The sequence below is a fragment of the Panthera onca genome, chromosome D1 (genome assembly GCF_046562875.1).
Source record: "Panthera onca isolate mPanOnc1 chromosome D1, mPanOnc1 haplotype 2, whole genome shotgun sequence".
Lineage (NCBI taxonomy): Eukaryota > Metazoa > Chordata > Mammalia > Carnivora > Felidae > Panthera > Panthera onca.
This window is the reverse complement of record NC_138348.1, coordinates 68,292,539-68,316,632: the sequence shown is the minus strand read 5'-3', so window position 1 is coordinate 68,316,632 and position 24,094 is coordinate 68,292,539. Positions and strand designations below refer to the sequence as shown.

The window sequence follows — 24,094 nt, the reverse complement described above, 5'->3', positions numbered from 1 at the left end:
GTCCATTATACTAAATGAAATAAGTCAGACAAAGAAAGACAAATACCATTGATCTCAGTTACATGTGGCATTTAAAACAAACAAACAACAACAACAACAACAACAACAACAACAAAACCAACTCATAAATACAGATTAACAGATTGGTGGTTGCCAGAGGTGGGGGATAAAGGATGCGTGAAATGGTGAAGGTGGTCAAAAGGTACAAACTTTCAGTTATAAATAAGTAAGTCCTGGGGGTGTAATGTACAGCATAGTGACCACAGTGAATAACACTGTATTGTAATTTTGAAATTTGCTGAGACAGTAAATCTTGAAAGTTCTCATCACAAGAAAAAGATATTTGTAATTATGTGTGGTGATGAATGTTAATTAGGCTTATTGTGATAGTTTTGAAATATACACATATATTGAATCATTATGTTGTACACCTGAAACTAATATGTTAATTATATCTCAATAAAAAAGAAACCAAAATATAAATTCTTTAAAAAACAAAACTTCATAATTTATAAAAAGAAACTAAGTAAACAGACTTTTTTATGTGTGAAGAAGAAAAAAATGAAGGGAGTTGTATAATGGTCATCTGTTGTGGACTTATTAATTTGCCTGTGTGACTACCTATAGAGAGGATGCAGAGTCAAAGGACAGATAGGGTTTTCAGTTTGACACGCTCAGCAAGAACATGCAGGAGAACATGTAGGAGGGCCAATAGTGGTCTGCCTCTCCTGACACTGATGTCAATCGAGTCTAAACACAGTAAGAGAGATTTGGTTTATACTAAGCAAATTGAATATATTTGAACTATAATTTGAGAGATTTTAGTTATGCCTGTTGAATATATTAATGTGTTACATATATTAATATATGGAATAATATATGTTGAATAATTTAAAAAGAGTTCATTGTTAAGTTTCCACATATTTGTGAATTTTCTTGTTTTTTTTTATTTGTTTCTAATTTCATTTCATCATGGTTAGAGAAGATATTTTGAATGGTTTGAATCTTCTTTTTAAGCCTTGTTTTGTGGCCTAACATGTTGTCTCTTTGGAGGAATGTTCCATACTTTGATTCTATTTTCATTTCCCTTTCTGTATACTATATGGGTATTTTCTTTGTGATTACCACTGCAATAACATGAAACGTTTTAAAGTTATGACAATCTACTTTAAACTGGTAATCACTTCAATTGTGTGTAAAATCCACTCTTTTACATCTCTGCTTTTCACACTATATGTTACTGATGATATAGTTACATCTTTTTATATTGCATATTTCTTAACATAAACCTACAGCTTTTTATGCTTTTTCTTAAATTCTATACTATATTGTAAAGTGATTTACATACCTACATTATCATACTTCGAGATTCTATATTTTTTAAAATATTTAACTTTACCAGGGAGTTTTATATTTTTGTATGGTTTTGTGTTACTGTTTATAGTCCTTTTGCTTCGAATTGAAGGAGTCCCTTTAGCCTATCTTATGGGGGTAAATCTAGTGGTAATGAATTCCCTCAACTTTTGTTTATCTGGGAAATTCTTAATTTCTTCTTTGTTTTTGATGGACAGATTTTCCAGATATAATATTCTTGGTTGCCATTTTTTTCTTATATCAGTACTTTGAATATGTAATCTTATTCCCTTCTAGCCTGCAAAGTTTCCACTGAGAAATCTAATAGTAGCTCTTTTCTATGTAATAAGTTGCTTTTCCCTCATTGCTTTTAAGATGCTCTGTTTTTGACTTTGGACAGTTTGATTATGATGTCCGTTGGTTTGCAAACTGCCTCTGTACATAAAGGGCAAGTAGAGACCAAAGCAAGAATCAGACCACTCCAGATTGGTTGGTGGAAGTTTTAATAAGGAATTTACATACAAGGCTTGTCTTGGGTGGCCGCAAGATGAGCCTCCGGTTGCCCGGGTTCAGCTTGCACGTCAACTGGTGGTCATATCTTCTTGATTACCTCCTTCAACAATTTCTCTCATTGTAAATCCCTTTGGATTTTTCCTAATTGGGGTTCCTTGAGCTTCTTGACTTTGTATGCCCATTTGTTTCTCAGAGTTGGGAAGGTTTTGGCCATTATTTTTTCAAATAGTTTCTCTTTCTTTTCATTCTGGGATTCACATAATGCATATATGGTTCCATTTGATGATGTTCCAAAAGTGCTTTAGGTTCACTTCATTTTTCTTCATTCTTTTTTTGTTTTTGCTCCTCTGCTGCAATAATTTCAAAAGTCTTGTCTTTGAGTTCATTGATTCTTTCTTCTGATTGACATCGAGTACCTTTAGTAAATTTTTCAATCCAGATATTGTATACCTAATTTCCAGACTTTGTTTGGTTCTTCTTCATAGTTTCTATCTCTTTGTTGATATTCTCATTTTGTTCATGCATAATTTTTCCCGATTTCATTTTGTTGTCTATCCATGCTCTCTTTTAATTTATTGAGTATCCTTATATCTCATATCCTTATACTCATATCCTTAGTATATGTCTGTTTCTTTAGGAATAGTTTCTGGAGATTTAATTTGTTCCTTTAAATGTGCCATTTTCCTTCTTTCGTAGTATGGGTTGTTATTTTTTGTTGGGATTTCAGCATTTGAAGAATCACTCATTGCCCCCAGGTTTTTTGCTTTGCTTTTGTGTAGGAAAAACTTTCTCTACTCAGCCCAGCTAGATATTCTAGAGATTCCTCCAGCCTTTTCTGGGGATGCATCTTCTCTGTGCTTGAGGAACTTTGCCAATTTCGTCTCAAGTGCTCTTGCTGGTGCCACTTTGTGATACTGTGGCCTCTTTGGTGCTGTATTAAGCTGCAGTATTGGAGCTTTACCTATTGTTTCTGTGGTAATGAAGACTCTGGTGCATGTTGATAGTCTGTTCTCAGCCATCCCTATCCTGGCACACTATTCCTGTCAGTACTTGGATTCAGGAAAGACAGAAAATCGTCCCTTGGGCAGCCCCCTAAAAGTCAGAATGATGGATATGTTTCACTCCTTTCAACAGGGAGAAGGGAGTTTCCTCCTAATTGTGCCACACTGTGTTGGGGTAACAGTTTCTGGATTTTCTTATAAAGGTACTTGGTCTGTGTTTTGTTAGGAATAGTTTCTGGAGATTTAATTTGTTCCTTGTCCTTTAATTTGTTCTATGTCTTCATGGGAGAGGGTCTGTGGCTTTCTATTTTGCCATATTGCTGATGTCACCCTCCCTATTTAGCCTTAGTTTTTGAAAAATATTTCTGCAGCTATAGGATTCTAGGTTGACTCTTTAAAGTTATCTTTGCACCCAACATGGGGTTCAAACTCATGACCCTGAGACCAAGTGTCGCATGCTCCGCCATTTGAGCCAGCCAGGTGCCCAGACTTTTTTTTTTTTTTTTTAATGTTAGTATTTTAAACGTTTTGCTCTACTTTTTTTCTGGCTAGCACTGTTGCCAGTGAGAAGTCTGTTGTCATCCTTCTCTCTTTTGGTTTTTCTCTGACTCCTACAAAGATTTTCTTTTTCATACTGGTTTTAAGCTATTAGATTATGATGTAGTGTGTGGGTATTTTTTCTGAAATTTCATTTAGTTGGAGTTCATTGAGTTTCTTGAATCTGGGGCTTTAAAAAATTTCAGTTTTTCTGTGGTATAATTAACATGTAAAGTTGTAAGATATTTAAAGTATACATTGTGATAACTTGATACATGTGTATATTGTTCCTCCCATCTAATTTAATTGACACATCCATCACCTCACATGATTATCCTTTTGTGTTTGTGAGAACTTTTAAGTCCTAATCTTTTAGTAAATTTCAATTATACAGTACAGTATTTATCAGTTATATTCACCATGTTTTATATCAGATCTTCAGACCAATTCATCTTAGAGCTTATTGCTTATAGCTAAAAGTTTGTATCCATTTACAAACCTCTCCCTATTTTCTCACCCTAGCCCCTGGCAACCACTTTTCTACTCTATGTTCTATGAGTATGACTTTTTTTTTTTTAGATTTCACTTATAAATGACATCATGATACCATGAAATATTTTTCTTTTTCCATCTTATTTCACTTAACATAATGTCCTCAAGTTCCACCCATGTTGTTATATATAGTAGGATTTCCTTCTTTCTAATGGCTGGAAAATATTAGTCTATATATGTATATAGACACATATAGTACAATGTTATTTATATATTATACATGACTATTTTCATTTATAATATTATAGTTATCCACTTATAATTGTATGTATTATCCTATACAATATTATACATTATTTTAATATATACAGTGTATATAAACACAATAGAATATATATCTCACATCTTCTTTATCCATTCATCCATCGATGGACAAAAAAGTTGTTTCCATATCTTGGCTATTGTGAATAATGGTGAAATAAACATGGGAATACAGGTATCTCTTTGATATCATGTTTCATTTGTTTTGCATATATGTACCAGGAGTGGAATTTCTGGATCATATAGTAGCTCTATTTTTAATTTTTTGAGAAAACTCCATACTGTTTTTCATAGTGGCTGCACCAATTTATATTCCCACCAACATTGCACAAGAATTCCCTTTTTTCCTCATTCACGAACACTTTTTATCTCTTGTCTTTTTGATGATAGCCATTCTAACAGGTATGAGGTGTTATTGTGATTTTGACTTCCATTTTCCTGATGATTAGTGATCTTGAACACCTTTTTGGGCACTTGATGGCCATTTATATGTCTTTTATGGAAAAAACGTCTATTAGGTTCCTTTGCCCATTTTAAAAATCATATTGTTTGCTTTTTGCTGTTGAGTTGTATGAGTTCCTTATATACTTTGGACATTAGCCCGTTATCAGATATATGGTTTGCAAATATTTTCTGCCATTCAGAAGGTTGCCTTTTTTTTTGTAGTTTCCTTTGTTGTGCAGAAACTTTTTAGTTTGATATGGCCCCATTTGTTTATTTTTGCTTTTGTTGCCTTTGCTTATGGTGCCAAATAATATATAAAAAAAAAATCATTGACAAGACTGATGTCATGAAGTTTACTCCCTGTGTTTTCTTCTAAGAGTTTCAGGGCTTCAGGTCTTAAGTTTAAGTCTATTTTTTTGAGTTGATTTATTATATGGTATGAGATAGGTTTTATTCTTTTACATGTGGCTTTCCATGGTCTCATGTAGGAGATAAATCAATTAGCCTGGCTTGTTTTCCTGGTTGTCTCTGAAATCTTTGTGGTTGGCCAAGTTATCTTTTGTTCTTAGTGGCCCCAATCAGTTGAGGGTGTGCCAAAATCCATTATTGTCTCAAAGGGAAGCAGTCAGCACCTAAACGTAGGCTAGTTAGAGGCTGGTCCCCATAGGCAAGAGCTGGGAAAATATGTAGCTAGACTACTTCCACGGAGTAAGTGGTAGTTCTGAGTTTTTGCCTACTTTCTCTGCTCTGGGCTGGGGTGTATTGCCACAGGAGGTACATTTGAGCTTACTAAGAACTTCTTTGTTTACTATAGTAAACAAAGTAAACTTTGTTTACTAGTCCTGTGGGACTACTGAATGCAAGTACCATTGCCTCTCTGAGCCAGGCAATCCAGGCACCCATATTTTAGGTGGTAATTGATAAAAGCAGGGAGAAAATCAATACAATACACTGCAAACAATGCAATGTGATGCAATACAATACAAAAGCGCAGGGGGTGGGGGGGCGGAAATTACATGGTTAAGGCAATTGGGGGAAATGGAGGAGAAAAGGCAGGAGAGAAGGTAAGCTATCATAATAGGGACTGCATCTTAGTCTTTGTTATATACTTGGCAGGGAAAACAGACAATATAAACACATTTATTAAGCACTACGTATATGCTGGGGTATGGTATGGTTCCATGCACTTTAATCTTTGTAATCTCACTGCAAAGCAGTTATTAGTATGTTTTCAGAGGAAACAGAAAGCTTAGATAACTTGCCCAATGTGTGGGATACAATGTCTTTCATACACCAGGTCTTGAATCAATACTAGCTGAATAAATGAGTACATATTTATTTATATGAAAGATATCTTGTGAATTTTCCTTGCTGTGCTTTTTTCTAATATTTCCTAGAAAAATGCTAAAATCATTCATTACAGCTAGGGAAAGGACTGTGATAATTGGTATGGAGTCATAGCAACAATAACAGTAATGGCTGTAACACATGTAGACTTCCTGTGAGTTGGCCACTGTTTTGGTTTACAGATATTAACTCATTTAATCCCAACAACACTATGAAGTAAATAAAATCTTTATTCTTTATTTTACAGATGAGGAAATGGAGGTACAGAGGGACAAAACAGCTTGTTAAAAGTCATCCTGTTGGTAAGTAGTAAAGCCAAGATTTGAACCTTGAGAGATGAGCCCCAGGTTGTATTTAATACCTCTGCCCTATCTTGCCTCTAGTTCCTTGCTGCCTTTCACCTAGCTTCACCTTTGGCTTCATGCCCAGATCAAGATTTCCCTAATTTCTTCATTCAGGCCTCATTACAGCCACTTTGGCAAGCACTGCTTTCCAACACCAGAGGAAAATATCAATAGACTTCCCAGTTTTTTCTGATGTAGGAAAGGCAAAGTGAAGTCATGGAATAAGGTACCAACCTCTTCAGCTTTCAGGTGGCAGAGGAGGGGAACATAAGTCAACCTTGCTGTGTTTCCCAGATTATTACCTCAGCAGATGAACAAATAAAACTTGCTTGATGAGCTTCCTCAAATCAAGTGGGTCAAAGACATGAACAGAAAATTCAAAAAAGAGGCCAATATTTTTATCTAAAAAAATCAACCTTAGCTAGATTCATTCTTATTTAATTTTTTGCTTTGAGATTGGCAAACTTTAAAAAGATGTGGCTGATGTGAGGGGCATGAGGGATAGTAAGAAGGTAGGAGGAGGAATGCTGAATTACAGATTCTGGTGAGGTTGAAGTAATGTTGGAGTTGTGTGAAAGTGAATGGACTGGAAGGACAGGAGGTAGTGATCAGAAGATGGGATTTTAAAATTGAGAATGTAGAGAATTTGAACTTACTGATAATTTAGGACTAAGGCTATAGCACCATAGTCCAATAAAAATATAATGTGATTCACGTATGACATATTTTGGTGAGATATTTAAATTCGTTTTTTACATAGTAATTCTTCAAAACTTGTGTATTTTACACTTAACAACACAGCTTTAAAAAATTTTTTTTAATGTGTATTTATTTTTGAGAGAGAGAGACAAGAGTGTGAGTGGGGGGAGGGGCAGAGAGAGAGAGAGACACAGAATCCGAAATAGGCTCCAGGCTCTGAGCTGTCAGTACAGAGCCTGATGTGGGGCTAGAACTCACAGGCCATGAGATTATGACCTGAGCCAAAGTCACACTTAACTGACTGACCTGTCCCAGGTGCCCCACACTTAAAACACATCTTAACTTAAACTAGTCACATTTCAAATGCTCACTAGCTACAAGTGGCTAGTGACTATTATATTGGATGGCACAGCTCTAGAGTATGACCATAGGTTAAGTGGTCCGGTAGAGAGACCAAGGTGTTGGAAGGATCACCTATGTGAATACTGGAATCACCAAGAATATTACTCAGTCACTAAAAAGAACATGTTAGACCTATATGTAGAGTTGGAAAAATCCCCAAGACATATGGTGAAGTAAAAATTAATTTTCATTATAATATGTATGGTTAATATTATTTTAAAAAATATGTAAGTTACAAAAGAATACTGCAATGAAAGAGACATGCTAACTTGATGGTGGTTACCTCTGGAGAATGGAGTAGATATAGGATGTGGGAATGAAGGAAGACATCTTGCTTTATTTATTTCTGGGTCTTTTAAATATTTTACAATGGGAAGGTATTCATGTACTCTTTGCATAGTAATTTTTCAAACAGTTAAAATATGAATACCATTGATCCAGTTATCAGTTTGACTTGGTTCCCCTCCTCCCCCATCACCTGCCCTTTCCTCAGTTTCACGTATCATGAATTATTCTGAGAATACAAAGCTGGACGGCAAACTAGCTATTTTTATCATTTTCATTAGCAAGAGGGTTATGTATTCCAGTTTGTTATCTATGCTTCGTAAAGCACCTTGTTAAGACTTCCGTTTCTGCTTTGTGTTGCTTGGGGCCTCAGATGACCACATCTTATCTCAAGATGTATATGATTAAGCCAAGGAGAATGAACTGTGGGGTTTGGGGTTCCAGTCTGTGCTTTATTCATCAGTATTTATTTTCTCAACTAAGATAAATGTGTAGCTCAGGAATGCTCAAGAAGACATAAAGAAACATCTGGTAATCTCTTTCTTTAGATTTTGAACTTCTTGAGGGCAGGGTCTAAATCTCTAAACCCCTGGTGTATTAATGCACATTACATAATAGGCACTCAAATGTTCTTTAAACAGCACATGTGTTAATGGTAAGAGGCTAGAAAGTATACACAATCAGAGTTTAGGGCAGACTGTGTGTTAATTTCTATGTGTTGCTTTCCTAATGAAGTTTCCACTTCTCCTTCAAAATTTAGGTCAAATGTCACTTTCCCCCCTTAGCTTTCCCTTCTGGACAAGTAGTTAACAGCCATATCTTCAATGTGCCCACATAATTATTTGTATACCTCTTAAACCTTCTCTTGCTATATGTTCACATTTTAAATTTCTCTTCTAATTGTGAGTTCCTTTTGGGTTAAAGACCATTTCTTATTATATATTACCCAGTGCCTGAGATATAACAGGGGCCTAATAAATGTCTGGTGAATGAATGACTATATGTATAGAGCAGACCTTGTCATCTCAAACCTATTCCCACACACAGGAGGAAAGAAAGATGAAACTAACATTTAAATAGTGAATTACAGAATATTTATTGAGTACCTGCTATAGACTAAGCAGGAGGAACAGAAACAAACTGTCTGGAGTTAGTTTTAACTCCTTCAGCAATGCCGGATTCCTCATCATAAAAAAAATCCCATTCTGCTGATTTAGTATTCATTCACTCTTTGATTAATCATCACGTACAGTTTTCTCAAGTGTACTTTCAAATATTGCATAATGCCGTAGACCATTAAATATTCCAAAGACTGTCTGAAAGACCAGAGGAATCATCATTGCTTTTACCTCTGTTTGACAAAGCAGCAACCAGTAAAGTAAAACCCTTCCTTTTGGTGGCAATGGAACAGTATGATACCTAAAAAGGAAAAATAATTAAGCACTTCTTCTGCATGTATTTTCTATGAAAAGTTCATTGGTTCTCTTAAGTGGATAATTTCAATTCCAAGGTCTTTCATGTAGATAGCAAAAAGGTTGAAAGCTAGCTATTTGAAGTAACAAAGTACATTTTGATTAAAATGTGTCATTGGCAGCTAAAGATAAAGTTTAACATTAAACAAATAAACAAAAACAAAAGGAAGGAAGGAAGGAAGGAAGGAAGGAAGGAAGGAAGAAAAGGAACAGATGGACTTACTTGACTGCCAGGCGTCCAGTTTTAGAAAAAGCCAAACCAGTGGGATATAAAACACCACATACTATGCCAACCAGTGAACTCCTCAGAACACAATTTTCCTGGCTTATATTGCCTGGAAAACAAAAGGAAATTTAGTCTCCTTTTAAAACTCAGGATAAGAACAATTAAGACAGTCTTGTGTCCTCACAGAGTAGTTATCTGTACTGTCCTCAATCATAGTGAAAACAATAGAAATTCAGTCTCTAAGGCACATGATAGGCTAAGAGCATCATGTTTAAAAAATGCCTTTATTACACTTAATGTAAGGTGAGTTATCTCTTATAAATTTGGTTTCTTCAGAAGCAATTTCATAATGAGAAATATTAAACAGCAGACCCAGACATCTGGATTCTAGGTTAATGCATTTTTATTGTCTATGTGTTAGGCATGTGTTAGTGATACAATGCTACATAAAAGAGACCCAAACTCTAACATTTAGGTGAGTCCAGTAGGAACAAAAGAACTAGACAAATATTTAAATAAATAATTTTTTAAGTGTGTACAATGCTTTGAAGGTAAAATGAATAGAGAATGTGTCCAGAAACCTAACCTACCCTGAGGGAACCCGAGGTTTCCCTGGGAAAGAGATATGTAAGTAGGGACATGATAAACAGGATTCAGAGGTTCCATTAATTACTAGTTGTGAAACTTGAGGTAAGGGGAGGAGGTAGGAAATAACATTAGAAGCCCACACAATAAGCCAGATATCTCATTAGGCATTTAAGATACTGTATTTTAATTATCACAACTGTCCTGTGAGGTAAGTACTAGTAGTCCTAATTTATAGATAAGACAATTGAGTCTCAGATATTAAATGACTTATCCAATGTCACAAAACTTAAGCAGTGGGGGGTAGAATCTGAAATCATGTGTGTAGAATGCCAAAGCCTGCTTTTTATATTATGTTGCTTTCTAACATACGTGAACATGTCTTAGTTTTGGTTGTGTACCTGTAAAAAGGACACAATACTATTTGTTCTGCCTCATCAGGAGGATTGTTGTGATGAGGAAACAGGACAATATAGGTAAAGGTAGTCTGTAAGTTGTAAAGGAATATACAAGTGTAAGTGATCATTATAAATGGTAGCAAAATTTTGTGTTAATGTGTAATTTTAGACATAAACACATTATACATTAATGAATTTAAATTTACCCAAATACAAAGCATCTGTTACAAGGAACTTATAAGCGACTACAGTAGACAAAAACGGAAGTGTAGTCACTGATGCATATGTCTTCAAAGCATCATGTTTAACCTTGAAGCAGTGTCTGAAAATGAAGTTCGCCAACATTCCAGAGAAACTAGCTGCTGTTCCAAAGAACACTGTGCCATACACATTTAAAGTCCTAACAGGGAAAACATAGAGAAAAATTACATTCAGCATAATATAGTATTCTCTTAAAGGATATATCCTTTCCTGGGTATAACCAACACCAAATATTTCTTGAATACTTACTACGCAAGAGACATTTTCTCTGTGCTGAGGATGAGGCACTGATAAAGAATATTAAAAAACAAATCTCACTTCTCACAGAACTTTCATTCTAATGAGGGGATAATTCTCTCTCTGAGATCAATTAGTGTGGTTCTAAAATGGAACTCTTTTAAGAGATAAATTCTGGTCACAAATAAAAATTAGTATGTTCTAGTATAGCCAAATTTTATGAGATATCTAAGAATGCTGCTCTTGCTAAAAGGATTAATTTCTTAAGTCATATGAACAAAGTTGTTTACATTTTGGTTAGTCCTTCTAGCAAATAACTATTTCTTAATTAGTCCAGATATATTTCAAATAATTTGTCTAGGATTTCCAAAACTTCATGCAAAGAGATTTGATAGGTCTAGTTTTATTTATTCCGATCATACCTAAATTCATAAATGTCTGAGGTCTAAGATTAATGTCCTTTGATAATGTCCTCTGTTAATCTAAGTTTAAGTGGTAATGTGAGATAATATGTACACCATGGAATCTGTATTCCTTTTTTGCTGAATTCAGCACTGTGCTGAGTCAATTAATTCTAAACTGAATTTAATTACAATTGAACATCAATTAAATATAAATAGCTCCCAAAATGGTGTTCTCCTAATTGCTTTTAATTTAAAAATGTTTATTATACAAATAACATTTCAACAATAATTCTGGACTTTTTTTTTTAAGTTTATTTATTCATTTTGAGGGCACCTGGGTGGCTCAGTCAGTTAAGCATCCAACTCTTGGTTTCAGCTCAGGTAATGATCTCATGGTTAGTGGGTTTGAGCCCCGTGCTGATAGCACAGAGCCTGCTTTGGATTCTCTCTCTCCCTCTCTCTCTCTCTCTCTCTGCCCCTCCTCTGTTAGCTCTCACTCTTGTTTATTTTGAGAGAGAAAGAAAGAACACCAGTGGGGGAAGGGCAGAGAGAGGGGGAGAGAGACAGAATTTCAAGCAGACAGTGCTTGTGAGCCCAACTCGATCTCACAAAGAGATCGTAACCTGAGCTGAGATCAAAAGTGAGACACTTCACCAGCTGAGCCACCCTTGTGCCCCTGGTCATTTTATTTTTAAGAAGCAAAATAAATTATCCACGGTCTCAATATTACAACAAATCACTATTTTCATCTGTCCATACTTCTCTTCAGTTTTTTTTATAAGCTTTTTTATAACCAACTCAATAAAGTTAATAGATCTTAGATACTTAGAAACAACAGTAATACAGAAGATCTGCAAATAAAGTTATTGACTGTCAGTCTGGGTGTGTCTCTTACTTTTCTTTTCTAAGATACTCCATTTTTTTTTCTATGATTTCGATGACCATGGGTCTTCTGAATTTTTCATCTCCTAGAGAAACACTGGGCTGACCATGTGTGTATGTTGCCATTCTGATGTCCTGGAAAACACAAAATTTCAGAATCATAATAGCTAATGATATTAATTATAAGTTTTATAAATTTTAGATTCCAATTAAAAAACATTTAGACCCTAGTAAAATGTCATCTGCTTTCACATACAGTGTCCATGATTCAATCACTATTTAGCAGCTACTATTTAGTAGACAATGGCTTTTTGAGAAACTGGCAGGATAATAATCATCTCTAATTTTATACTTTTATAGATGAGAAAAATGAGGTTCAGAAAGGTTGACTTGCCTTAAGACCTAGTGTAGAAGGATAACTTGCAGAGATACTGAGTTTTTGTTTTCCTTACAGTTTTCCTCAAAGGTAGCCAGGTCCTCTGTAGTTCTTTTTCTAGCTTTTTCAAAGCTAGAAGGAAACAGTAGGTACTTGTTGACAACTATCTCATGAAAGCCTGACCTCCTTTTGGAGATTATGTTTCCTGGAGATGGAAGAGAGCAGGGACTGCCTTGGAGAATAGTGAGAGAGACATCAGAAAGAGGGACACTGTTCCAGGCTAGAAAGAGGTAGTAGATCATGGATACCGTGGATTACAGAAATTATATATCCAGCCCCCTCACCTGGGGCAGAAGCCACAGCCTTTGCTGGAAACTACATGTGGCACATGAGGGAGCTGGGACCCAAGGTACTGAGCTTCAGGGTTGGAAGGCTCCAGTGTCCCAAGTGTAAAATATGAACAGACAGTTGCCAATGTCAAGGGACCATGAGGGTTTGGCCAGTAACATCTTAAGAGAAAGTAAAAAATAGTGATAAACAAAACAAAACAAAATCGGATCCTCAAACAGGATCCTTCCTGAATGCTTTGCTCTGGTTAAGACTTTCAGGTCTCTGAAAAGTCTTAATAATGACATTTGTTAAACCTGTTGCCACATTGGTATTATGAGATTCCAGATTAGCCGATGAATAGATTACAAAATCATGGCCCTTCACAATTTATACCAACTTCTGTTTTAATATTTATAGTCAAGGACACAGACTATATCTCAAATTTCAGGAGTCCTGGGCAAGAGAATTAGAGTGGATTAAGCATAATGAACACAGAAGATAATAAATCAGTGATTCTCAACCTTTAGGGTACACAGGAATCACATGGGGGGTTCATTTTAAATGCAATGTCTTGAGCTCCCTCCTGAGATATCTGGATTCAACAGGAATAGGGTTAAGTCTAGAAATCTCCATTTTATTTTATCTTTTTTTTTTTTTTTTTAAAGTAGACTTCATGCCCAGTGCGGAGCTCAATGCGGGCCTTGAACTCAAGCAGCCTTGAGATCAAGACCTTAGCTGAGATCGAGTTGGATGCTTAACTGTAAGCTTACAACTGAGCTACCCAGGCGTCCCACAGAAATCTGCATTTTAATAGTACCAAGTGATTTTGCCACTGGTTGTCAGTGGACACATTGCTGTAATTGTTGAACATCACTGTAATACTCATTTGCTGAGTAAGTGATATGTACCAATTCTAACTAATGAAAGGTCAATTCATTCATGGCATCAACATCGTGAAAGTACGGGCTCCTTTGAACTTTCGTATGTTAATACACAATAAGTAATAACGGGCAAGTTTCTTTCCTTTTATCACTGCAGAATTGGACTCAAGCCAGTACTATCTTTTTCTTTAAAATATCTGGGAGGACAGGGAAAAAAATTATAAATTACAATTTCTCAGGGACTAGATTTAATCTTTTGGCTCTTTCAGACATCTAAATAGAAAATGGAAGAGATAGTAACATCTAAGGGAGATTCTATATCTAAGCCATCTAATGTACTATGAAGGCAGGTATCAGTAATGTGGTAATTTACCAAAAATCTTGGATAAAGTATTTATTTTTCTGTCATTCAATTCATTGATGACATTGAAGTCCCTTACTTCCCACAAAGAAAACTCTCAGGCAATGCTTTGAACCAAGCTTCTACCCTACTGATAGTCTACACTATCAGTTTATAGGGAACCCAGACATCTAGTATAATGATTCTAAAATCCTGAAACAGGACAGATACTTATTGAGCACAAATATTTACTGAATGCCTAGTCTTTGGAAGGCACTGTTTATTAAAGCAGAGAAATAGGCTGGTAATTTTCTGATAGACTTTTACCAAGTGCTGAAATGTAAAGACTGCTATAACTAACATTTTATCTAAAAATTGACTAGTCCAAGGTCACCATGATTATACCATTACGAGTGTATGTATGGAGGTTTATAGTCTGGAAAGTATTTTACAGTTTTGTAGTGCTTTTATGTGTATTATTTTGCCTGACTTTCAGAACTTTAATATTCACTCATCATTTACACAGCACCTGATATTTGCCAGACCCCAGGATAATTAAGAGATAGATGTATCTTCTAGAACCCACAAACCGCCCAACGTGAGGACAAAAAGGCAGGTAATTTAAAGGCAGAAATTAGTGTGCCATACAAACGAAACTAAACGGAACAAAACCAAAACCATAAGAAAAGCCAAACTTAACCTGGCCAGGGGAAGCGTGGGAAGGTTTCCCGGAGTAAGCGAAATTTAACCGAATAGCTGAAGAAGGTGAGGTGGGGAGGGATGGTTACAGGGAAGCACTGCAAGTTGAAGGAAAGGCCAGCACAAAGGCCTGGAGGCCAGAGAAAGGAAACATCAAGCAATCGGGACTAGACTTTAGGTCTCCTAATTTATCTCCGTCTCTTTCTATAGCAACTGGGGGCTCCATTGATTGCGCTCTGCATGGACTTGGAGGCTCTTCTCTTTAGATTTCCAAATCCCATAATTTCGGAAGAGTCCGCTAACATATTGAGGCTGCAGAAATCACGACTCCTACCGCCCTGGGTTTCCGCCTACCTTGGACGCTTCCCCAGTTCTGACCGGCAACACACCTGCATCCCTCAGGTCAGCCCCAGCCTCACGCCCAAGCGCCGCCATTTTGGCGGCTCACGTGACTAGCGGTGGGCGGGGACCCAGAACGCCCGCCCCGAGCGGGAAGTGGTGCGGGCTCACGCCTCTAGCCTGCAGCCCCGGCCCTCCCCAACTCAGTCAAAAGCCGCGCCCTCCATCCTGGCTGTGATTGGGCACGGCATCCAGAAATGAAGGCCTCTCATTGGCTTCGAGGAGGTCCAGACGTCCATGGTCCCGCCTTCCTGCCAGCCCTGCATTCCCTTATCCTGCTGTGTGTTAGCCTAGCTCCCTCTTCCCTCAAGCTGAGGGGGTGCGTGAGGCGGTCCGAGCGCAGGGATGTCGCGCGCTTTCCCCTCTTCTGGGCACCTCTGTTAGCGGGGGCCGAGCTGTCCGCCCCATTCGCTCCTAGAGGGAGTTCTTCCCTCTGGCCTGGTCCGTGTGTTAAGGCTTCCCGGACACCTCCTCCCCAGAGCCCCCAACCGGCCGCCAGAGCGGCCCCGACCAGCCTCCTCCCCGCTCCCCCCTCATCCCCCCAGCGGTGTGTTACCTCATATTCCATCTTTTCACCCCATTTGGAAGGGACCAGAGAAAGACACCCCCCCCCCCACTCCCCAAGAAGACCCCTTTGCCAGCCGGTGTTTCGGGGTGGGGTTGGGGGACGCTGCGAATAGGCCTGGCGCCCTTTTGTGCACGTTCAGTGCCCAGCAGTATCTCCCAGACCAGCAACCCCCGACCCTCCAGTCTCCATGTCTTAGAGAAGCCAAATTCGAGAGTTATATAATTTCTAGTGCTGCTGTTTTTCCTGCCTGAGGAAACACTTCATCGCGTGGAGGGTGCAGGACATTTCTGTGCACTTCTATATAAGAACGGGGTGTGGGCAGGGGTGGCCAGCGGTAGCAGAGAGATTTCTTGTCTTTTCTGCAAAAGGAAGGTGGGTAGTTTGGAGAAAGATAGAAAGGGTGGATGTGGAAGCCAAGCAGCAGAACTCTCATTTAGGAAATCGCGAACCGTTTGCACAGCTTGTGCTCACATGCCTAATACTACTACATCGTCTCAGAAAACACCTTTGGGGGAAGGTTTGACTTCTCTCGAACAGTCTCAGTGTTTTTCCTCGCCGGATAGGGAGCTGCTTGGATGCGAAGAGATGGCATGATGTGAATGACTCCAGTGTGAAGAAATCTGCTTCGCCAACTCATCCTGCATCAAGTGCCCATTGAGTAGCACTGTCACTTTAATGTCTCCATGCCAAGGGATTGCTTTCCTTCTTTTCAATCCTCTCGGTTAATACATGGGAGGATCAGAATCAGAGGGGCATTAAGGATTAAGCCTGAGGGGCTTGGAGAGCACTGAAGAAAAAAATGAAAGTGACAGCAAGCTGGATCCTGTCTTACTGAGGGGGTGAGATCTGGAACTTCTGGTCCAGTAAATAAAAAGGGGGCCTTTCAGTCTGTGTACTACCCCAGAAAACTGTTCAAACTCACCCACCTTTTTAGACACCAGAGTCAAAAAGGTTTTTAAAAGTATTTTTTGTTGGGGAGATTAAATTTTTCTCTAAAGAATTGAGAATCTTTATCATCAACCAGTTCATCTGAATTCGATCATGTATTGAGTAATGAGACAGCTGTATAAATTCGGTTTGTGCCTTAATTGAATTAGTCATTGAATTCCAAAAATGTTGATGCCTGAAGAAGAGTTTTAATAACACTTTCTATGCTTACGATAATTTTCTCAAATTTTTTTTAACAGAATAAATATTTTATAAAAATCGAAAAACTCAAGGTTATTTTTTTCTGAACTCTGTGGGCAGTGTCAAAAGTTTAATTGTGGGGAAAAATACATCATTTTTTTCCTTATTGAAAGAGAAGACAGCCTGGATTTCAAAATTGAACAGTGAAGTGGTTTGCAACAGTTACCTGGCTCTTGGCCTCAGTCCAGCTGGATCAAGTTGAGACCTGAAAAGATCTTGAATCCTGTGGCAGTGGACAGACCCAAGAATGCCAGTCAAGAAGAAAGGTGGGCAATGAAGCTTCCTATATAATATATGTTTCTCCCTTTTTTTGGTTCTGGTGTTTGCTATTTAAACTGTTTTCCATTTGAGAGTAAAATTTTCCTTGGGCTTTGCGAAATATTTATTGTAATAATGTCTTCTCTGTGGTACATCATTAATATTATTTTGCTAAAGTAAAATGAAGTAGGGCTATAGTATTTAATTACAGACATTTGTGATTTCATAAATCAGGTTGTCTAAATTACCATTCATAATCAGCATAAATTTGATACCACAGATTTGAGCTTTTCTTTAGCCTGTGTTCTTAGCTTGTTAAAGGTTACTTTTGAACAATCTTTAAAAATAAAATTTGCACAGTGGAGCTCTTCCTCATGGATTTAATATTTATCAAGTGAATTACCTAGTTGTGAAAGATAACAGAGTTGTTTATACTGAACAAAATTATGGATTTATCAATCTTCTGATTAAAAATAGATTTCATGCTTGGGTTTCCTGTAGTGTAAATATTCACTTCTGTGATGAAGCACAACTCCAGTAACTGCTGTGCTTTTCCAGAGGGTATGTATCATCTAAGAACACAATTGACAAGTTTACCAAATGAGGCAAACCTCTGACTCCCTGCTCCCTCTCCAGAATTGATCAAGATCCAGTGGTTTCCTAAAATATAGTTTATTCTAGGTTAGGCCAAGGGATTCACTTTAACCTAGATCTACCCCACGTTAGCTTTGTTCCCAAGGATCCTCATGAAACCAGTTGTTGTTGTTGTTGTTGTTGTTGTTGTTTTGACATAGCGTGGAAGATCAGATCAACTATAAAGAATTTTCTCGAGGTATTTTAAAAATTTATTTATTTTGAGAGAGAGTGGGGGGCGGGGGGCAGAGAAAGAGGAATAGAGAGAATCCCAAGCAGGCTCCACACTGACAACATGGAGCCCAAAGCTGGTCTTGAACCCATGAAATGTGAGAGATCATAACCTGAGCCGAAACCAAGGGTGGGATGCTTAACCGACTGAGCCACCCAGTGGCCCCTCTTGAGAGTTTCGAACCAAAATTTATTCGACACCCTTGGACTCCACTATATCGGGCTAGCATAGATCCAAGTGCTGACCAGTTATGAGTTGCTACACACTGAAAGTAAAGGTCAGGTGAGGTTAAGGCAATCTGGCTCTGCACAATGTCTAATCCTCCTACCTGTGGACTTGGAAGATGCATTGAGGAAAGTCAATAATCAGTGAGATACTTTAGCCAACTGGTCTCTATAGAGATGGACAATGATATATAAAACGTCTGAAACACCTAGAAATGTTCCTTTGTACATTGGATTGAAGACTGGGGTTGTTTTCTTCTTCTGCTCTCCCCCTTAATATCACCAAGAGAAACAAAACTCTCTGTGAGATTTTGGAGCCATACCTGTCCAGATCTGGCACAGTTGGTTTGTCTGGAACAAGAATGGTTTTGGTAATGTAGCCAATAAATGGCATGGCTCTTTGACTTACTTCACTTTGTGTTTTTACTCTCTCTACCACTTGTTCTCTAGACATTGTCCCTTTTGGATTGCCTTATTTTAGACTAATAATTGAATTTAAACACATTGTCTAGGTGTATATGTAGTGGGGGGGGGGGAGAAGAGGGGAAGAGAGAAAGGAGAGAGGGAGGGTAGAGTGAAAGGGATAAAAAGGCATCTGGGAATGAGGTGGAGAAAGGCACTTGATGTTCTAGGTATAATTTAACTAAGCAGGTGTCTTTTTTTAAAATGATGTCTTAAAAATATTATTGATGTATAATTGGTACACAGCATTACATTAGTTTCAGATGTGCAACATAGTGTTGTGGCAAGTCTGCACATTATACTTTGCTCACAAGTGTAGCCCCATCGGTCACCATACAACTCCATTATAATACCTTTGACTGTGTTCCCTGTGCTGTATCTTTTATCTTCATGACTTATTCATTCCCTAACTGGAAGCCTGTACTTCCTACTCCCCTTCACCCATTTTGCCCATCCCCCCTACCTGTCTGTCACCCAACCTGGCAACCATCTGTTTGTTCTCCGTGTTTATGGCTCCGTTTCTGTCTTTTGTTTGTTTATTCAATTGTTTTTGGTTTTTAGATTTCAGATATTAGTGAAACCATATGATATTTGCCTTTTTCTTTCTGACTTATTTCACTTAGCATAACACTCTGTAGGTCCATCCATGTTGTCACAAGTGGCAAGATTTTCATTCCAGTGTGTGTGTGTGTGTGTCTGTGTGTATGTGTGTACCACATCTTCTCTATCCATTCATGTGTTGATGAATACTTGGGTTGCTTCCATACCTGGGCTATTGTAAATATGCTGTAATAAACTATTTTCAAATTAGCATTTTGGTTTTTTTGGGTATATATCCAAGAATGAAATTCCTGGATCACATAGTATTTCAATTTTCAATATTTTGAGGAATCTCCATACTGTTTTCCATAGTTGCTGCACCAGTTTGTATTCCCACCAACAGTAAGCAGGTTGATTTTAAGGTTTCTAAGTCCAATAGGCTGAGTTTCTCAAAAGTTCCTACCTTTGATGGAAGTTACAGAAATTACGGATACATAATTGAAAATTATACTTTATGAGAAATAGTTTAATGTTTATTTCCTTCCTTCTTTCTTTTCCTCTTCTTCCTTTTTTCTCTCTCTCCTCTTCCTTCCTTCTTTAATACTGAATTGATGGTAATGGGTCAACTTTTTTTTTTAATTTTAATGTTTTTATTTTTTAAATTTACATCCAAGTTAGTTAGCATATAGTGCAACAGTGATTTCAAGAGTAGATTCTTTAATGCCCCTTACCCATTTAGCCCATCCCCCTTCCCACAACCCCTCTAGTAACCATCTGTTTGTTCTCCATATTTAAGAGTCTCTTATATTTTGTCCCCCCTCCCTGTTTATATATTATTTTTGTTTCCTTTCCCTTGTGTTCATCTGTTCTGTGTCTTAAAGGCCTCATATGAATGAAGTCATATGATATTTGTCTTTCTCTGACTAATTTTGCTTAGCATAATACCCTCTAGTTCCATCCACGTAGTTGCAAATGGCAAGATGGCAAGATTTCATTCTTTTTGATTGCTGAGTAATACTCCATTGTGTGTGTGTGTGTGTGTGTGTGTGTGTGTATGTGTGTGTGTATATATATATATATATATATATATATATATATATATATATATACATACATAAACCACATCTTCTTTTTCCATTCATCCATCGATGGACATTTGGGGTCTTTCCATACTTTGCCTATTGTTGATAGTGCTGCTACAAACATGGAGGTGCATATGCCCCTTCGAAACAGCATACCTGTATCCTGTGGATAAATGCCTAGTAGTGCAATTGCTGGATCTTAGGGTAGTTCTATTTTTAGTTTTTTGAGGAACCTCCATACTGTTTTTCCAGAGTGGCTGCACCAGTTTGCATTCCCAACAGCAGTGCAAAAGAGATCCTCTTTCTCCGCATCCTTGCCAACATCTGTTGTTGCCTGTGTTGTTAATGTTAGCCATTCTGACAGGTGTGAGGTGGTATCTCATGGTGGTTTTGACTTGTTTTTCCCTGATGATGAGTGATGTGGAGCATTTTTTCATGTGTTGGTTGGCCATCTGGATGTCTTCTTTGAAGAAGTGTCTATTCATGTCTTTTGCCTATTTCTTCACTGGATTATTTGTTTTTTGGGTGAGTTTGTTAAGTTCTTCATAGATTTTGATGCTAACTGATATGTCATTTGCAAATATCTTCTCCCATTGTGTTGGTTGCCTTTTAGTTTTGCTGATGTTTCCTTCGCTGTGCAGAAGCTTTTTATTTGGATGAAGTCCCAATAGTTCATTTTTGCTTTTGTTTCCCTTGCCTCTGGAGACTTGTTGAGTAACAAGTTGCTGCGGCCAAAATCAGAGAGGTTTTTCCTGCTTTCTCCTCGAGGATTTTGATGGCTTCCTGTTTTACATTTAGGTTTTTCATCCATTTTGAGTTTATTTTTGTGTATGATGTAAGAAATTGGTCCAGGTTCATTCTTCTGCATGTCACTGTCCAGTTTTCCCAGCGCCACTTGCTGAAGAGACTGTGTTTATTCCACTGGATATTGTTTGCTGCTTTGTCAAAGATTAGTTGGCCATATGTTTGTGGGTCCATTTCTGGGTTCTCTATTCTGTTCCATTGATCTGAGTGTCTGTTTTTGTGCCAGGGTCAACTTTTTAAAGGAATCAACAAGTTCTAATTAGCAAGACAAGAATGTATTTGGATTATGCTAAAATCTATGTATTATGTCATTTATGAACTGATCTACTTAGAAAAATACATTATGTTGCTTTAATTTTTTAATTTATGTTTTAAAAGTTTGTTTATTTTGAGAGAGAGAGAGCACTAGTGGCGAGGGGCAGAGAGAGAGAGGGAGACAGAGAATCCTAAGCAGGCTCCACGCTATTAGCATAGAGTCCAATGTGGGGCTTGAACTCACAAACTGTGAGATCATGACCTACCTGAGCTGAAGTCAAGAATGTCATGCATAACTGATGAACTACCATGTGCCCCCCATGTCTGTGTTAAAAAAATTGTCTTATTGGGGTGCCTGGGTGGCTCAGTCGGTTAAGCATCTGACTTCGGCTCGGGTCATGATCTTGCGGTTTGTGAGTTGAAGCCCTGTGTTGGGCTCTGTGCTGACAGCTCAGAGCCTGGATCCCACTTCAGATTTTGTGTCTCCCTCTCTCTCTGTTCCTCCCCCACTCACACTCTGTCTCACTGTCTCTCTCCCAAAAATATATAAAGAATAAAAAATTTTTTAAAAAATTGTCTTATTATCTTCTGGGCTTCTTTTAAATTGGTATAAAAGTCTATCTGACAGTTTTCATTTGTATAACATTTTATTTCCTTTAAATTCTTTTTTTACAGCTATTCTCAGTGGTATAATAGAGTGTGTATAAACTTATTTTTACCAGGAACTGGAAGTTAAATACCATCATATTCATAACTCATATGTTTTGATATTGTTCTTTTGAGAGGAAGCTGAAGAGTGTTGTGTAATTAGAATTCTAAGCAAGACTTGATACTTCCATGTATCTCCTGGGCATCCCTGAAATTGAGATTGTTGTTTTCTGGGTTCACAATCTTTCCTTTTGGTTGTCTATACTTTCTAAAGGTGTCATTTTGTTTTTATTATTTTCTTCCTCTCCCTAGGGAAGGAACCCCTTTAAACTCTTCTGTTCATTCCTTCCTCATTTGAAGTTTTCTTCTTTCATTATGTTTCTTGTACTTTGTGGCTTAATTTCTTTCTCATAGTATCTTAGTAATTTATATTTTTCTTTCATTATTTGGATGTATTCTCTTTCCGTCTCTAACTTTTCTCAAGTTGTTAGAATTTTTTTTTTTTTTTTTCAGATTCACTAAAGGGGAAAATGTGTGCCTGAATTGATCGTACTTGAGTGGCTATTTTATTCCTTTTACTAACTTTGTGTTTGAACTTTCATATTTGCCATACCAGTGTTATATCCAGATATTTTTTCCATTTCACAAACTTCATGTTTTTTTCTTTTTCTCAATCAGTAAAACTCAAATGAGTTAAGAACTGAATCTTCCTAGAGAGGGATGGGAAAAGATAGTTTTTCTAATTTCTGTAAGTAAAAGTAAAATGATCGTTTACCAAAGATTTTTTTAGATTTAAAATTCCTCAAAAGGGTCACCTTGACTTTGGTTTTGAGAATTACTGGAAACCATGAAGCCACAGATTCTTGAGGTTGGAAGATACTCATCATTTCAGGAGGCATAAAGAGAGAGAATTCTGGAGAGAGAAATGTTTGTATTCAACTACTGGTTAAGACTATGTTATGAAGCAAACGTTAGGCATAGTATTAAAGTTATCTGTTAATTGAATTTATTCTACAATTCTTATATATTGGGAAAGTGTGAAAATGATATGCTAATGACTTGATACCTGAAATATTTGAACTGTTAGGTTTTTGGGAAACTGCCCAAGTATTCTCTATATGATAGAATATTTTATCTCTCCTTTAGGCCTATCACTGGTTACTTCTTTGAGTAGAAGAGTCTAGTCAGTAGGAAGATGTACACAAAATATTAGATTTTTAAAACAAGGAATTAAGGCATTCAATTCATTCATGCCTTTGCCAATCAATCACTCACTCACTCTTTTATAACAGTATATTCACTAAACTATAAGAATCCCCTTATTTATTTATATATTCTCATTATATGCCCCTATTAATATTTACTGTGTAACCATTTCAGTGATTATAAAATATTTCTTACTATCAGGCTAAGATGTATAAAAAACTTTTTAAAACTATGGGGAGAGGACCTGTTCTCCAGCTCAGGAATTTTTATCAGTCAAGGCACGAGGGCTCTGTATCCTCAATTTAGGTTGCTTTGTCAGCAAAGGATCATGAGTTTTACCTACTGTCTTCAGTCCAGTCAGTCACTCTGAATTCCAAGTAGTAAGCTTTCTGCATAGGTTCAATTTTAATAAGTTTCTCAAAGCTATTTCAAGAATTAATGGCCAAATCACCTACATTATGAAACCAATCACCTGACCTGATTCGTTTTAGTATTTTGGACCAAGAGAAACAATGCATAAAAAGTAGAAAATTCTGTAGAAATGAATTAAGTTAAAACTTTCAAAGATAATGGACAAGTATGGCAAGATTATGTATCCCATTTCTTCTGATGACACCATCTTGTTAGCCACTGAGGTCCTAACTCTGTTAGATAAGATTTTGAAGTTTCTGTAGGGGGCCTATAATCTTAGAGAGCTGTGGAATCTTTATCATTGACTCTGTGATAAGACTTGGAATAAATCATTAAGTTCTGTTCAATTTAAAAT

The 24,094-nt window shown here is 37.2% G+C and overlaps 2 protein-coding genes across 6 annotated transcripts in view; one reads left to right on the top strand and one right to left on the bottom strand.

Moving 5' to 3' along the window:
• DLG2 (discs large MAGUK scaffold protein 2) overlaps positions 1 to 24,094 on the top strand; it is a 2,113,447-nt gene that overhangs the window by 19,800 nt on the left and 2,069,553 nt on the right. Inside the window, exon 3 of one of the 2 annotated variants that reach the window (XM_078433028.2) lies at positions 6,256 to 6,310. In XM_078433028.2, coding sequence (XP_078289154.1) covers positions 6,256 to 6,310 — 55 coding nt within the window. Of the gene's footprint in view, positions 1 to 6,255; positions 6,311 to 16,034; positions 17,251 to 24,094 lie in introns of those variants that run through there. The other variant, XM_078433029.2, reaches the window with a different exon arrangement.
• Positions 8,810 to 15,308, bottom strand: TMEM126B (transmembrane protein 126B). 4 transcript variants are annotated; one of them, XM_060605478.2, is made up of 6 exons: positions 15,184 to 15,307; positions 12,598 to 12,711; positions 12,217 to 12,338; positions 10,626 to 10,819; positions 9,434 to 9,545; positions 8,810 to 9,157 (listed from the first exon to the last, which is right to left on the bottom strand). In XM_060605478.2, exons 3-6 carry the CDS (start codon positions 12,327 to 12,329, stop codon positions 8,974 to 8,976), a joined length of 603 nt encoding a protein of 200 aa, XP_060461461.1. In that variant the 5' UTR covers positions 12,330 to 12,338; positions 12,598 to 12,711; positions 15,184 to 15,307; the 3' UTR covers positions 8,810 to 8,973. The 4 variants fall into 4 exon arrangements, with proteins under 4 accessions (XP_060461461.1, XP_060461462.1, XP_060461460.2 ...); XM_060605479.3 differs by having other exon boundaries at positions 12,598 to 12,784; positions 15,184 to 15,273; XM_060605477.2 differs by lacking the exon at positions 12,598 to 12,711 and having other exon boundaries at positions 15,184 to 15,308.